The following is a 16,558-nucleotide window of genomic DNA, read 5'->3' on the forward strand; positions in this document are numbered from 1 at the left end:
ATGTCTTCTAGACAGTGTTTATCACGGTACATTTCTCCTAAGCCCACACTAAACGTCATGCCATTTGAAGACCTGCGATGGAACTCACACTATTAAAAGAGACTGGATAGTGTTTTCACATACCTCAATAATCCTGTCATGAATTTGTAGCCCTCCTTCCTTAGCAGCAGGCCCTGTGTCAACTATTTTCGATACAAAAATTCCTTCACTAGATGAACCATCTTGATTGTCCTTTAAGGATGAAAAGAAAAATACAGTATTGTACCTTGAACTAACTCTAATTTGCCCTCAGCTAAAACCTGTCCATGTCACAACAGTGAATTTAATTTGAAAGAAATATTCTTACTGATGTCTTAATATGGAATTACTTTGTGCTAACAAGAACACCCGATACTCCCAGTTTGAAAGATTAAACAACCAGGAATGGACTTCCATTAGGTACATTAGTTGCATGATAATAATTTTCCTTTGACTTAGGCCAGCTTGGCAGTAATTGTCATTACAATTATTCTTAACGTCAAATCCAGTGAGACGACAGGCTGTTTGCACATCAAACATAAGACAACAGTGCATTTTTATTTTTAGTTGTACAGCTCTTCCTCTGGAGGCTTAAAAATAAAACCATGAAAAACAACTTATACCTAACAAGGTATTTTCATATTCCCATGTATTGTGTCACCAGCTTCTACTAGTGCAGAACAATGTCTCAGAAAATTGAAAAACTAACTATAAAGAAAGAATAACTTTCAAGTGAATTTACTAGAAATAAATCATGATTAATGTCAGATTTCCAAGCGGCCAAGAAGTAGTTCTGAATACTTTCTAAATTACTAGGACAAGGTATAATCCACTCCTTGATCTAATTAAAGTCATATGCAGCAGCTCCAGCCAACAAGCATCCAGAAAAAATACATTAGTGAGTGTATGCTGCAGGAAACATCTGCTGAAATCATATAATTCAAAAAGTAGGTTGTTTAAGTTAGGTCCCTTCACCTGCATAGAGAGCTGCTTAATCTCTGGTGGAAAGGAGAGTAAATAACATTTTCTTAATGAACTGTAAATGGCCTAAAGCTGTGGGCCCTGAACTCATGCAACATCTTCAAAGTAGTATGGTCTGAGAAAGAGATACTCCGGCTTCACCATTTTGGGAGTGACACTGCACCAATATTAGTACCGCTACCTCTGACGATGTGCAAGAATAAACACATCGTGAAAGAAAAGACAGTGTAGTTACTAGACATCCAATACAAATCTGAATATAAGATTTGCTCTGAAAGAATCCCAAGAGAACCAAATGCTTGTCAGCAGCATTTTAACTCTAAGTGTTGACCTACATGCTTTTCCCAACTGGAAAGGGCAAACATATTTTAACAATTAACATACCACGCATGGTCGGCCACCAATAATATTAAATCCAAGAGAGCCAGAGTCACGATGAAGGACAAGAGTCAGTGCTTTAGTTTCTTCACCCTACAAAGAACAGATAAACATATTCAAAACATTTGTGCACATTAGTAAGTAGGATAGATAATACTTCCATCCAGGTTTGTTGGGTTGCTTTCTTACTGTTTTTCCCCTGAGTAGTTTAGAGAAAAATGTTTAGAATAACTTTGTGGGAACAAAGTCAGCAGCTCCCAGCCTCCACGCTCCAGCCACCCCACCGTTCTCCAGCAGCACGTCTCTGCGAAACCCACTCTGTAAGATTTATGTGTATTTTTTATTGAGATCTACAGTGAGACACTTAACAGCAACAGAAGATCTTTATATGTAATACTGGTTCCTGCAACTACTTGACCTAGTCATATGTGATGTGTTATGCAAAATACTCCATGTTTCCAGTAGTCAAATTCTTGACTTTTCCAATGCTTGAGGGTAACTGAATCTTAAGACTGTACTAGAGCTAGCTACATGACATTGTTTTAAACAGTATCCAGCATGAAGTATTGGATATAATACAACAGAAATTCTCTGGTGAGTTTCAGAAAACAGCATTAAAATAAACTGCTACAAATTTTGCAAAAGGCCTAGGATGTCTGCCATAAATATTTTTTTTTCTTTGGAATTTTAACACTAGCAAAACAGAAGTCTTCCATCTTTGAAAAACATTATATTAATTCCCTAAAATACGAAATTCTGCAGTGAAGAGTTCTGATTAGACAAAAAATGCACAATAAAGATAGATTAGATGGACCTGTATTATTTGGGGGACTGTGTAAACATTGTCTGTTATCCTGTCTTCTTACCCATCTTGTTCCTGACTAGATACAAACTCTTACAAAATGTCCTATATGACACAGCGATGCTACTTAGGTCTGTTAACCTTCATTAAGACAAAAGTAAGTGCATGTACTGTAAAAGACAACTAAATCCTCACAATGTACTAACTTCAATCTCAATCAAAGTGGTTGTTATTTACAGCACGACACTAAAGAACTATACAACGAAGAACAGCAGAACACTACAAAAAGCCATCTGAATGGTTTTTTTTTTTTTTAATCGGAATACAATTGGTATGTTGTGCGTCTGCAGCTATATATGAACCTTGCTACCTCCAAGATCTTTTTCTTTGTTTTATCCAAAGGGTGAAAAAGTTATGAACACAAAAAAGTTTGAGGAAGTTATCTTACAAGTCTGGTTTTCATAACCAATTAATGACAAAAATTGCAACAGTTACATTGTAATTCGATGCAGATGTTTTTAGTTTGTGCATTTTTCTTCTAACATGTCAATTTGAAGTTGTCAATCAAATATTAATGTCTATTAAACTCATAAAAAATGTCAAAGTAATCCTGGATTACTGAATTACTCCTACAGATTTGTGGATGATAACAAAGCCCAATTCTCTGCCAGTGTAAACTGGCAGAGCTCCACTGACCGCATGCTCAGAGCTCCACTGCTGGGGAGCTGCACCAACACACTCCACCTGAAAATTTGGTTTACAATTTTCGTGTCAGTTTGCGATCATTATCTTTACTGCAGGTCAAATTATAAATAGACTTGGACCTGATACAGAGAAACATGAATAAACTCTGGCTGATATTACTTGAATTTGCCTATACTCAGCATCAGTGAGAATCGGGTATCCAGAAGAGGACTGAAAAATGAAGTAAAGGCTATTTCCATGCAAGTCTTCAGGCCCAGACCTCAGACAGGATTTCGAGGAACAAATTTCCAGTGCTGTGAGACTGCTTTCAGGGACTGATGATTCAGCATTTGAAAGGCAAGGACGCTAGCGCCACTGTTTACTTTCCCTATTACGCCTTTTTGAAGGCAAATAAATTGGAACAATCAAGAAACAATTATGACATTGCTCTCAAGACACTTTCAGTAATTAAAGTTGAATGTTTTCATTAAAGCCTCCTTACAGGGCTATGATTTGATGCTTTTATACCTAGCAGAACAAGTACTAAAGCAAGTGGGTTTGAATGAGTCAAATCTTGTGGAGAAGAAAAAACCGTATGTTTTTTTTTATGTACTCCTGGAAAACGTCTGCAAGGGGTTTTAAAGAAACTTTCCAGCCAGTTCTGATGGGTTTGTGCACTGTCTCCAACCTCTCCGCGGCAGCAGAGTCGTGTTACAGAGCACAATCCACAGGCCACTGCAGAGCACTAATCCCACCATCTGTGCGGAACTGCCCCGGCACCAGGGAGGCAGCACCGTGTTTGCTTTAACACTCGGTTACTTTCGCAGATTCACCTCTCAAGTCTCCACAATTTCTTTCACAATCTTCTTTGCTTCAGAAGGAAGACAGGATGCAAATGGTTTTTCCAGGGCTCTGCCTTTCTTTACCCCTGAAACATGTCTCGCGTTCCAGCGAAACAATCATTAAACAGTGAGGTAACTGTGGAAATGCCGTGGCCAGCATCCAGCCCTGCCCCGTCATCTGGTTCGGCAGCAGACCTGATGGTTACTGGCATGTTGTATTCCCACAGCTGAACAGAACTCTTAAACATAATTCTTGAAATTACTGTGCTTCCCAGCTGAGTAATGTGGAGCTAATAGATTGCCTTTCCCTTTAGATACTGGAAGATTAATTTCTTTGGTAGCGCTGCGGCTAAGAAGGTCTGTCTTTGTTACAGGAAGCACTTCAGCTTCTTGTATACTGATGAAAGGGCTGCCAGGACCAGCCCGGTGGATCCTGCTTAGGAAAAAAAATATCATCCTGTTATAAAGAACTTCATCTGGCTCTTAAAGAATTAAAACTTGTTTTACCACCTCCACAGAGGTATGAAACCAGAGGTCCTAAATACTGAATCATCAACTGGTTCCTGTAAGTCTGATATATTTATTGAAATGGGTCGTCAGGATAGCGGAAGGGCTTCCATCAGCCTGCACCGTGAACTGCTCCCCATTCTCCCTCACTCATTTCTTCCCAAAGGACTTTGACGGCTGTATACATAAAAGAACGACCAGATCCGCTTATCAATAGGTGTGAACAGTGGTATGTTTCCACAAGGATTAAGCACTGTTTGAATAGTATGAGGTTTTTCTTGATTATTTAGACTTTGATGTTTCAGGACTGACATGTCTTGATCAAAGGAAATACTAATTCTGAGTAAAACACACCACCTTCCCTACCACTCCCTCCTCAAGCTCGTCCACAATAAGCCTCACCTCTTCCCACCGAGGAATAAATAGTCACTCTCCGAATAAACCTTCAATTTTGTCTTTTGGAATAAGTGTAGATCAGATATCCAGTAAATGCACTGTGAAATGAAAAGGCTCCCTCGGTGGCAAAGAGTACATGTGGAAAACACAACGGGAGTCACTGAAGGCACATCTGTCTAAGTAACTTGTAAAATTGTGAGATATTTACAGATGAGTGCATGTATAAAATATTTTATGCGTGTCTTCTCTCAATATAGTTATGACAGTGTTACAGAACTCACTTCAGGAACGGGAGACTGAAGCACAGGAAGGTGATGTGATTCAGTCAGTATCACAAAGGAAGTCTATGCTAAGGCAAAGCCACACCTGGGTCTCCCAAGCTGCTGAAAAAGTTTGCCCCTGCCAAAAGACCACAAATTTGTGTCTTTAATGTGAATGGCCTGATGTCCCTCAACATCATATTTCCCCTTAAACTAATCATTTAAACAGAATGATTATTTCTTCTGTTTTGACTAGAGGATATGTCATCTGATTTATTCTAGATTGGTTTGACATCTGTAGCAACAAGGAACAATCAGGCAGGGAAGCCAGAAGATCCTTTTTCTTCATCAGCTGAGGAGCCAGAACATCCTACAGTAAGTTTTGCCATTACATCTCACCTATGAACCCAGATTGTCACTGCTAGGCCTACTTGTGTTTTAACACAGACTGAACGATTACATCTTACCACAAAATACATGAAATATGAATAATGATCATAATTAAATAATGACAGCAAAGGCGCTGCAGGCTTTGAATATGCAATTGCTTCTGAAAGGGAAATAATTTATTGCACATTGTCATACATGTAATCCGTGTGCTCAGGGACCTAGCCCTTAGGCAAGGACGTATGCCCTGGTGAGTGGTAGAGTCTGCATGGCGCACTGCACAGCCTGAGCTACAGTCTCTGAGAAAACAACCCCCGAGTCAAAACTTGGAAGCACGCCACAGCCCAAAATTGGTAAAGCATCCCCTGCACTAGGTGACTACCGTGGGTCTTTTAAAAAACTCTCCAGTGCACAAAGATGCAAGTTTCCTGATTGTACTTCTTTGGGAGCTGGGCAGACTAAAGCTGTTAGTATTGGAAAGCTGCCCAAAATGCTGTGAAAGACATGTAATTGATTGACCGCTAGACCACAAGTCTGTGGTGACATGACACCTTCCAGTTTTCTTCAGATTAGGTCCTGCTTCAGAAAACTGTATAACAGTCTTTTGTAATACAGCTGAAAACGAGCGCAGTCCTCCCGGCCAGCTCTATCCATAAATTTGATAAAAACTATTGCTGCAAACTATGTACCGTGCACATTTACAACTATCTGAAGTAGCAGCTTTCGTCCTAATAGCAGCTCGCAACACTTTGCAGAGCTAAATAATGCAAACCCAACATTATCAACGCTAGCCACAAAGAAATGCAGGAGGGGCAGCGTGAGAATAAAGGCGTGCTGTTGGGATCAGAGCAGAGACAAGGAGGTAGACACTCAGCGAGATGATTTCCGACAGCAGGGCTGTACGGAGCGCTTTCCTACCACCAGCAGTGCCAGAGGGAGCAGGGGCAGCTGTGTGCTGAGCTGTGGGAGCAGAGAGCTCTGCAGCATGCCCTTGCAAAGTACAGGGGCTGCAGGAAGAGGAGGAGACAGAAGAGAACTGTCCTGGATCTTGACATGAATGTGAACTCCCCATTTAATAGTTTTACTAAGATTTTAACCAGCACCACACCCAGCACTGCCAGAAGTTAAAGCAGTACATTCAGTATTAAAGTAATTCTTTCTGGTTTGAGTTAGCAAAACCTGGTGGGTTGTTTGGCCCTGGATTTCTAAAAAGATAAAAGGAAAGAAAAAGAAGAGACTCTATCATGAAGTTTCGTTTCCTTTACACAGCTTTTAAAGCCTCAACATTACCAAAGGTGTGACTACAGATGTTTGACAGTTTTGAACAGTTTTAATACTGCTGTGTCTGTGGTAGCACATTCCAGGTCACGGGGAGGACTCTGAATGTCTTCATTTAAAAGATAATTGGCTTCTAGGGCTTCTCTCGCCGGGGAGCCTCATTCCAATTAAAACTTAGGGATTGTTGTAGCTCTTGGCTTTTGATTCTGATCATTTTATAAATGGTCTAATTCTGAGGGGCTGAAGTCAAGTTAATTTTTCTCCTCCTAAATTGAGTTTTTGAAGAACACTGTGTGACTCTGGGGAAAAAAACCCGCAAGTACACAGCAGACTCCTTGTATTTGGACACGGATGTTACAAAGGTGATGGCTTCAGACCATGGAACAGCTGGCGGGGTGTCCAAGTTGCGTAATAGTTAATCCTAAAGTCTGCATTTTGTAGGAAGCCGTATTCGGGGACCCTGGATGAGCGAAGGGTCTGGGTCACAACAGCCTCTTCCCATTCACTCCGCTTTGTGTTACTCCCGAGGGGCGATTTCTGGTGGTGTAACACCACTTCCAGCCCTGAAAATTCCAGTTTTGCTGTTTAGAGGTTTCTTCGGGGCAGAGAACCAAGAAAAAAAAAACAGTAATACCGTGACCTTGGTATTTTGATGTGTGAGTTGCCATATGGTGTCCAGACACCGACGATGGTCACATTGGGAAAAATACGTATCTGGAAACCGGTACGTTATGGCGATTAAAAGCCAAAGCTCAGGTATTTCAAAGGATTTCAACGTTCCTCGGGACAAGTCCCGCTCCCGACGCGCCCACGGCCCGGCGGGGAGACCCCACCCGGGGCTGAGGGCGCCGTGGGCTCCCCCCCCCCGCAGAAACCCGCGGGGCCGCGTCCCTCGGCCGCCCCTCCGCGTCCCGACACCGCTGCTGAGGAGCGCCCGGGGGGGCGGCGGACGGGACCCCCCCGGCTCTACCCCCCTCCCTCCACGCCGCGAGTGGGGAACGCTCCCCCGGGCGGCCCCGCCGCCGGGCCCTTACCTTGCCGGGGGAGGCGGCGCGGTGGCGGGCCAGGGCGTCGAGGCGGGCGCTGTACTGCGTGAAACGCTTCTGGTAGCGCAGCGCCGTCACCTGCAGCTCCAGCTGCGCCGCCGCCAGTCGCGACAGCAGCGACTGCTCCCGCTTCCCGGCGCGCAACGCCTCCTTCTTCAGCGCCTTCTCCAGCGCGGCCGCCCGCGCTTGCAGCGCGGCGCCGTGGGCGCGGAGGGCGCGGAGGCAGCCGTGGCCGCCGGCTCGGCGCTCGCCGTGGGTGAGCATCAAACCGCAGCCCTGCTCGCAGAGGCCGGCGGGCCGCGCCTCGCAGCGCTCCCGCATGTGCGTTTCCACGTCGCGGAGGTTGAGGACCTGGCGGCAGCCGCGGTTGCGGCACTTGGCGGGGGAGAAGTCGCAGGTCTCGGCGTGCTCGCCCAGGTGTTGGAGCGGTACCACCGCCTCGCAGCCTCGCGCGTGGTTGTCGCATTTGATGTCCAGCTTCAGGATGAGGCTTTTCAAGGGCAGGACGTGGTTGAGCTCCTTGGTGGAGATGCGCTGGCAGTTGACGGGGCAGCTGCCCTGCTGCACCACCCAGGGCAGCACGCACCCGGCGCAGAAGACGTGTCCGCAGGGGGTGGTCAGCGGGTCCTCCAAAACTTTGTTGCACAGATTGCATTTGAAGTCGGGATCCACGTCCCCGTTGAAGCGATCCAGCTCGAACCCCATCCTCCTTCCGTTTTGCCAGAAAAAAATCAAACAAGCGGGGGGGGGGGGGGGGGGGGGGGGAAAGAAAGAAGAAAAAAAAAAGAGCCCAGCCAAAGTAACCGAAGTGCGGAGATGGGGCGGGGGAGAGGGGGGGGAAAAAAAAAAAAAAAAAAAAAATACGGAGCAGCTCCCGGAGCCGCCGCGGCCGCCCGCTGCCCGCGCCCGCCTCGCGCCGCTCTCCCCGCCTGCGCACAGCGCCGCCGCGCGCTGCCCGCCCCGCCCCGCCCCGGCCCCGCCCCCGGGGGTCCCCGTGTCCCGGGCCCGGCCCGTGTCCCCCCCGCGGCGCAGCGAGGGACAAGGGGCCTCTTGTGTCGGGCAGGTGGTGGGCGCCGGCCCCGCGTCCCCCCGCAGGTAACCGGGAGCGCGGGCATGGGAGGGGGCGGGAGGGCAGAGCTCCCCGGGCGGGCGGGAAACCGTGTGGGGAGCGGGGAGCTGGGGGGGCGAGGCGGGAGGAGGGGGTAAACCCGGCACGACTAACGCGCCGTCGGTGACAAACCGGGCGGCTCGCTCGGAGGGGAGCGACGGGGCCCGGCGCTGGGCCCGGGCACAACGGGGCGGGGGGGGGGTCTGAGTCCCCCCGGGGCGCTGCTCCCGCTCGGGCTGCCCGCGCCGCGGCGGGACGGGGCGCGGAGGGCGCAGCCTGACAGGGCTGCTGGCACCCCGCGGGCACAGGGATCCCTTACCCCGTGTTAATGTCCCTTAGTGCCACCTGGATGGGAGGGAGATCAGAAAACGTTACCGCCTTCGATCTCTGCCTCTGCCTGGAGATGATTTAAAAGCTCTCCGGAATATGCTATAAAAAGCTAGCCAGACCACACCTGAAGTACCAGACGTAGCATTAGGCAAAACCAATTTCTCTCACAAGGCAGATATTCAAGCCCCGAGAAAAGCAATAAAAGAGAACAGCGCTGTTCGCTGTGGATGGCGGAGCAGAGTTCTCACGTGCGCCAAAGCCGCATACCAGCTCGATTGTGCGCTTAATGGGTTTTGCTTTATGGCAAAGTGGAAGCCCAAACTAGAAACTTCAGTTTCAGATGACCTTCAGTATATGCCTATTATATGACGGTGAAATGATTTTCTGAACGTCTGGGACGATTATTTGTCTGGTGGTGACCTTTAGAAGGTAACAGACTAGTGGTTACACAACTATGTCCCCACTTCAGTCTCAGGCAAGTAGTTTTTACTATTAAGGGTTTTCACTTTTCAAATATGAATTCCATCTGTAGTGCTCATTTCATTCTAGTTATTAATGTTCCATAAAGCTTAAGGTTGCTTTGGCTGTACACATAACCATACTGAAGAAAGCGTGCATCACTTATTTAGGGTTACTACCTAGCTAAGGAATTTTTACAGATTTTTTCCTTTTAAAAAAATAAAAGAAGAAAAGATGTAATACAGGACGGAGCGTGCAGGTTTCTTGTTAACTGTCTGAAGGTCATGCACAGTCCAGGGCTGTGGTGATAAAGTTTTATTAATACATGTATATACTGACTTTCTGATTATTTGATCTATAGCAGTGATTCCCATACTTTCTTCTTCTACTTCACTGCCTTTTTCCTCTTCTTCATCCCTGCCTCCTCAGGATTCCCCTTCTCACCAGTCTTTATTCCCCCTTCTCCTGCTACAAGGCTGAGCCTCTTTCCTCCCTGGACCCCCAGCTGCACACTCTGCTGATTCTCCATGTGTCGTCTCTGATGTCAGCACACTTCACTAGTAGGACACCGTTGTTGCGCAGTTTGTCACAAAGGCTTGGGTAGCTGTCACTAATCCCAGCATCTATTATTTTCTATGGGCGTTTTATCTGAAATAAAACTTCAAATTACATGGTCTGGGGATGCACATAGTACAAATGAACGACTTCAGCGTTGGTGTTCATTTCGGTAACTGCTCGTCTCATGGGGAAATCCATCAGTGCAACTATTTCTGAATAGGCTGTTTTAAGATAACTGCTCCAAATTAGTGCCTCGTATGACCACCATCTTATGACCTTCTGTACATGAGTTTATAAAGTGCCTCATGCATTCAGGATGCTTGTAAATAGAAAAATACATTGATTCCTTCAATGATAGCTGTAGCAGTTTTGGTTTAGTATTTCAAAGTTGCTGCTACAGGATGCTCGAGGCCGTTCCTGTTGAAGCCAGAGGCAGAGCTTTTATTGATTTCAACGAGAATGACGTCGATACTGGGTTCCTTGGGCTATTTGAAACTATACAAATATTTGGATGGAAAATAAGGGCAAGAACTTGAATAATATTTTCATTTGGAGTCATGGCTAGGCAGATGGTGTGCTGAATTCTGTGATATACTTTATTGCTGCATTTATGTAGGAATAGATACTTTATTTATAAATTAAAACTTTTGGAGCCCACTGCAGTTTTGCTTTTAGACTCTAGCTTAGAGTGCTGACAGGGAATTGAAGTTCCCCTCTCCCTGCTGCCATTATCCACAGGAGAAGGCACAAATAGAGCTTTCCCTGCTGGGGACACTTACATTTCCGTTCTCCCTTGAAAAGAATGTTTAAAAAGCAGCCTCTCAACATGAGTCTTTAAAGTTATTTTCAAAGGCTGAGATTTGAAACTGAAAAGAGGTTTGGTTTCCAGTGTATTGCCACCAGGGCTGAAATTACATTGCCACAGCGAAGGAAGGTCCTTTTTATTTAGTCCATTCTCTCATCAGCAGAGGTAGTGTGCTGGGGTGGGACCAATCCTGGACCGTTACGGCTCTGTCATTTAACTTTCCTATCCTGTCATAAGAAGGGTAAGGGCATGTTGGTTTGTACATTAGGCACAGACACAATGCCAACTCTCAAAGGTCTGCAAAACTGAAGTTTTTGCAGCAGGTTTAATTCAGTCTCTTTTTTCCTGCTGATATGAAGTTTCCAGTCTCACAGAATATCAAAATGCAGTTCTTCCTCATCTTTATCTGCCTTTTGTTCATAAAGGTTAACATCATTTTGCAATTAATTATAAAATCTTTGCAAGGAACCTGATTATTTTTTACATCAGTTTGCCTTTAAAAAAGTAGAAGCCATGAGGTAATGCAGAGAAAGAGTTAAATCCCTCTCCGTGGCAATCACCTGGGCATTCTTCTGCTTTATTTGATTCTGACGAAGCCCCTAAGGTTAACAGGACATGTCCAACATAACACGGTCTCCCCATGCATTCAGTTCATGAGTTGGAGCCTTTTGAAAGCTGAAACTCACAGTGGTTCTGGGAATATTTAAAATGTTTAGTGTATTTAGAATATGCGCAGTATATTTAAAATGTATCTAAAACATCAAGATCTCAACATTCTTTTCATTGCTAAGCACTGAAGCGCTTCAGTATGGAGTTACAAATTTGAAAGATTCTGTATTCTATGACGTTTTATGACCTTTCTTGTACTATGTATGTTTTACATGTTTTTCTTTATCTATCTGTGTAGCTCCTATAATTAAAATTCAAGTAAACTTGCCTCAATCCTTTATTTTTACTGCTGGTAGAAATGTAAGTTTGCCTTAATAGAAGATACACAGAAGAGCTGGTGAATGTGGGCCAGATAAAATGTCCATCTTCTAATCATCAGTATCAACCATAGTAAAGATGGTTTATAACGATAATGGTTTATATGACATTTATATTAAGTATTTTGCAGAAAGTTAGACTGGTTTGGCAGTCAAGCTAGGATTTCAGGGTTTTACATGTACAAGCATCAATACAACATTAAAATGGATGCTTAGAAGTAAATAGTATATTCCCAACAGAACAAGCTGCATCAAAAATCCACATCAAATTGCTCTCTTTCAGAAGAAACAAAGTTCATGAACATGAAGTTCAACAAGGCCAAGGGCAAGGTCCTGCACATAGATCGAGGCAATCTCAAGCACAAACACAGGCTGGATGATGAGTGGATTGAGAGCAGCCCTGAGGAGAAGGACTTGGGGATGTTGGCTGACGAGAAGCACAACATAACCTGTCAGCAACATGTGTTTGCAGCCCAGAGAGCCAGCTGTGTCCTGGGCTGCATCAAGAGCAGTGTGGGCAGCAGGTCGAGGGAGGGGATTCTCCTCCTCTGCTCTGCTCTTGTGAGACCCCCCTGCAGTGCTGTGTCCAGCTCTGGGGGCACCAACATCAGAAGGACACAGACCTGCTCGAGTGGGTCCAGAGGAGGCCACAAAAAGGATGGGGTGGGCTGGAGCACCTCCCTGTGAGGACAGGCTGAGAGAGTTGGGGGTGTTCACCTGGAGAAGAGAAGGCTCCAGGGAGACCTTAGCGCGGCCTCCCAGTACTGAAAGGGGCTACAGGAAAGGGGGAGGGACTCTGCATCAGGGGTGTAGGGATAGGATGATGGGTAATGGTTTTAAGATGAAAGAGGGCAGATTTAGATTAGATATAAAGAAGAAATTCTTCCCTGTGAGGGTGGTGAGGCCCTGGCACAGGTTGCCCAGAGAAGCTGTGGCTGCCCCCTCCCTGGCAGGGTTCAAGGCCAGGTTGGACGGGGCTTTGGGCAACCTGGGCTAGTGGAAGGTGTCCCTGCCCAAGGCAGGGGGGTGGGAACTAGATGATCTTTAAGGTCCTTTCCAACCCAAACCATTCTGTGATTCTATGTTTTAAGCAAGGAGTAAAAGCACATGAGCATCCTTTCTTGACGTTCCATACATAGTTCTGTGTGGCTCATTAAGAGCTACTTCACTGCCTCAGAAATCTAGCTGTATTCAGACACATTCTTGAAGGACTGGCATCATTTGACCATATTTCATAACTGGCTTCCTTGTCATCTCTTCACATAACTAAAGTCATAGTAAAGTTTGTATTTTATTTATAAATAATTGACAGGCAAGGTCCACAAGATTTTGACTGTAAGTACACATTCCTGTATTATATGGATAGAAATAAATATAAAATAATGCTGTTATTTCTGGGGCCTTGTAGGAAATTTGATCAGTCCACCGTGTGGTGTGCTCTTTGTCTGAATAGTTACATAAATTCACCACTACAATATCTGAGAGTCTTGAAGTTATTTATTATACATTTTATTACAAAAAATCCTCTTTGTGGTAAGTGAGAGTTATCCATGTTTTAAGACTGGGCTTAATGAAATGTGAGATAATAGAAGTGCCAGTTGTAATTCAGTCTTTAGCTGAGTGCTAGAAACTGAATTCTGCTTTTCCTGAGCCATTCTTCATGTGATACTGGAGCCAGTTTTGGTGAGCAGTTGCTTTTTATGAGTAAGTCTGTGATTTGAGTACAAGTCTGAGGCCCAGACCTCATCACTTCTTGCCTGAAACTACACAAGGATTCCAAATTTCACTGGAGGCTACATCCCAGAAAGCATTCAGTATGTGGTCCTATGCCACAAATGTGCAGCTTTGAATTTCCTTAGCAATGCAGAAACGTGCAGTAGGTAACAAATTATGATGCAGACACCACATTCTGTACTATGTAATTTCTTTCTCTTTTCCTCCCTTATTTAAACAATTTAGAGAGAGATAACTGACATTATGTATGCCTAATTCCCTTTCACACATCTTGCACATCGTAAGTAATGATAACGTTTAAATCCAGACTGTAATTAACTCAGTGGTAATGGGTGGGACATAAGTGGCAAGCCGTAATTTAGAGATATATTCTGTAGGAGTTTGTACAATGAATTCAGTAATAGTGGAGGTCAGTCCACGTCTCAGAGAATAGACAGTGCTCAGTGAACACAAATTGCTGAGCATCTTTTCCCCATTTTCTACACACCTGCATGTTGCAGACCTGTCAGACAGTATTCACAAATGTGGCATTTTACATGGGTAGGTGTGTTTGGGATTGTATTTAGCTGAGAAATCTGATAGCCTTTGGATTGCCCTTAATTGACAGTCTGGCCCCATGAAAAAAGAGGTGAAGCTGTATTTATCCGTGACTACATGTTCACATATAAGCATTTCCAAAAGCCTTTAAGTCTGACGCTTTTCTCTTAAAATATGAAAAATACTCCTGTTTTCAAGAACCGGAATGGAAATCAGTTCACTTTTCATACTGGCAGGATGATTGTGAATAATGTGGAATGTTCCATTTTTTCCACAACAGCAGTGCTGCTTTATCTCAGAACGCTTTTGTACCATTTCCAAAATAAACAGTTCTTAGTACTTGCACAAGGTGTATTTGACAAGCAGGCTTTTGTGATCATCCACTATTTCTTAGGTAAGCAGTTACCCTGCTTGTCTATTTACAGCACTGTTTAGATTTTTATAAACTTAAGGAAAGATTCCCTTTTCAAACAAATGTCTTAGTTTAAAAACAGGAACCTTATAGAAAGCCCAGTCTGTTAAGTAAAAAAAATTCTTAAATTCTGTGTCAGGTGAGCCCCAAGATAGAAAATTAAAAAAGATTAGGAAAACACTGCTTTGCCTGATGAGTGCTACAGCAGAATGTTGCAGAGACAACAGCTATATATGGGTTCAGGGAGGACAGACAGCATCGCTGGATGATACATCCAGCTGTTGCTACCATCCTCTGTCTCCAGAAGTTTCTAAATTACTGATTGCCAGAAGCTGGGAGAGAGTCACTGCAAACAGACCATGCCATTATCTGTGCAAGATGAGTATCCCCAGCTGATGGCTCTTAGAGACAGGATTCTGGGCTTGCTGACCTTTAATTTGATCCTAATTAAGCTTTTTTTGTTGGGTTGTTGTTGTTTTTTTTGATAGTCAAGGTATTTTGAAAAATGGTGGTGGCTTAAGGAAGTCTTTTCATTTCAGTGCTCTTGGATTTTCTGGAGAATTTATATTGCTTTAAAACACATCTTTTTGAAAAGACAGTTCCAGTGCTTAGAAATATTAAGCACAGATATCAAAGAGTTGTTTCCTTATTTCTTGTTGAGAAGAGAGTTGGGATAAAATGAAGCCATGGGTAGAGAGGTGTAACAGGCCTTTGTGAAGTTAAAGCAGGGACATGGCAAAATTTCCCTGGTGAGAAGAAGCAAATAAGTTGAGTGTGTGGCATGTGCCAGCTGAAAAATATTGTGTGCTGTTTTAGAAAATTATTATTAGTAGTAATTAATGTGATTTAAAATACTGTAATAAAAATAAATTTAATCCTTTTAAAAATAAATCAGGCTAGGATAAGCATCAAGCTGGCTGTGCAGGTTGAAAATGTCTTGCTGTGTTCTGGACTTGGATGGGAAAGGTTGGGAGATGCTCTTTAGTATGTGTGCTCTTCATTCAACTCTGGGAGCTGAACAAGAGCTCAAAAAAGTTATATCCTTTAAGTGTTAAAAGACTTCATGTGGGAGGATTTTACAACAGCGTTCTGGGTGTATTGCAGCTGTTTACCCCAGCCTGTACAGAGATGTGCAGTAACATCACAGTGATGTTTTTCAGAAATAGTGAGCTTGAAAGATTGCAGATTCTATGTGTGATAGAAACTAAAGATGTCTGTAGGAAACTTCCCATGTTAGAAAACCTGAAGTGTGCATACAGCTAGAGATCTCATGCCAAAAACCAGATGTTTCTATCTCAGGGATCTTGAATCACTGACATTCTTGCCAGGGAAATGATAGAACTGGGGAACTGTTGAGTTGGTGTGGAAACCTCTTGATGCAAGTTAAAGTTTTGGTCGATACTAATGATCAATGAATTTAAGAATTTAGTCCCCATTGAATTAGATAGTCAGTGGATTGGTAAGTCATATGCTAGGAAGGTTACACTAGGTCAAACCATTGTTTTTCTCGTTAATATGCATCAATATTTACTGTTGATTCAAAACGTTGTAAGTGATGGAAGTTGTGTGAATGCTGGAGACCAGTTGCTCAGTTTATAAAAACAAAGAAGGTACATCCTAGCTATTAAACAAACCTAGTTTTGCTGTTAAGAGATAGAAGGTACTTTTTTAAAACATGAGGAGGTTCAGGATTTTTTTTTCACTTTTAAAAAAGAACACCCTTGAAGGTATGAAGACTCTTCCTCTTTGCATGAGCAGAGTCCTTTGAGAGCTCTAAATATCTTGAGGAGTCATGGCTGAGTAGGTACAGATGCCCCCAAGGCCTCTCTGCTGTGGCTGGTTTCTGTAACTTTCTAATTGTGCAGTGATGTGGAGTGTCAGGAGCTTTTAGATTATTTGTGCCCTGAACACCCCAGAACTTGAGTGTAGTCCTACTGCACAAGATGCTGTGCCAGATGCATTCAAATGACATTGTTAAATATTAATATTCACAGCTATCTTGCTCTAATGAAAAACATTTTGTGTAGCTCTCATAGCTGTTTCAGTTTTA

At 43.9% G+C, this 16,558-nt stretch overlaps 1 protein-coding gene and 1 long non-coding RNA gene across 3 annotated transcripts in view; one reads left to right on the forward strand and one right to left on the reverse strand.

Annotated features, from left to right (window-relative positions):
* Nucleotides 1–8,306, reverse strand: part of PDZRN3 (PDZ domain containing ring finger 3) — a 146,025-nt gene extending 137,719 nt beyond the window's left edge. The window contains exons 1-3 of one of the 2 annotated variants that reach the window (XM_074914121.1): nt 7,568–8,306; nt 1,384–1,470; nt 124–231 (exon numbers count right to left, since the gene is read on the reverse strand). In XM_074914121.1, coding sequence (XP_074770222.1) covers nt 124–231; nt 1,384–1,470; nt 7,568–8,284 — 912 coding nt within the window. In that variant the 5' untranslated portion in view covers nt 8,285–8,306. The remainder of the gene's footprint in view (nt 1–123; nt 232–1,383; nt 1,471–7,567) is intronic. The other variant, XM_074914122.1, reaches the window with a different exon arrangement.
* A 287-nt stretch (nt 8,307–8,593) lies between these two features.
* LOC141964405 (uncharacterized) lies at nt 8,594–11,776 on the forward strand. The gene is made up of 2 exons (XR_012634326.1): nt 8,594–8,674; nt 9,906–11,776. It is a non-coding gene; the product is annotated as an uncharacterized LOC141964405 (long non-coding RNA).
* Nucleotides 11,777–16,558: the final 4,782 nt, after the last annotated feature.

The sequence above is a fragment of the Athene noctua genome, chromosome 10 (assembly GCF_965140245.1).
Source record: "Athene noctua chromosome 10, bAthNoc1.hap1.1, whole genome shotgun sequence".
In the NCBI taxonomy this organism is placed as follows: domain Eukaryota; kingdom Metazoa; phylum Chordata; class Aves; order Strigiformes; family Strigidae; genus Athene; species Athene noctua.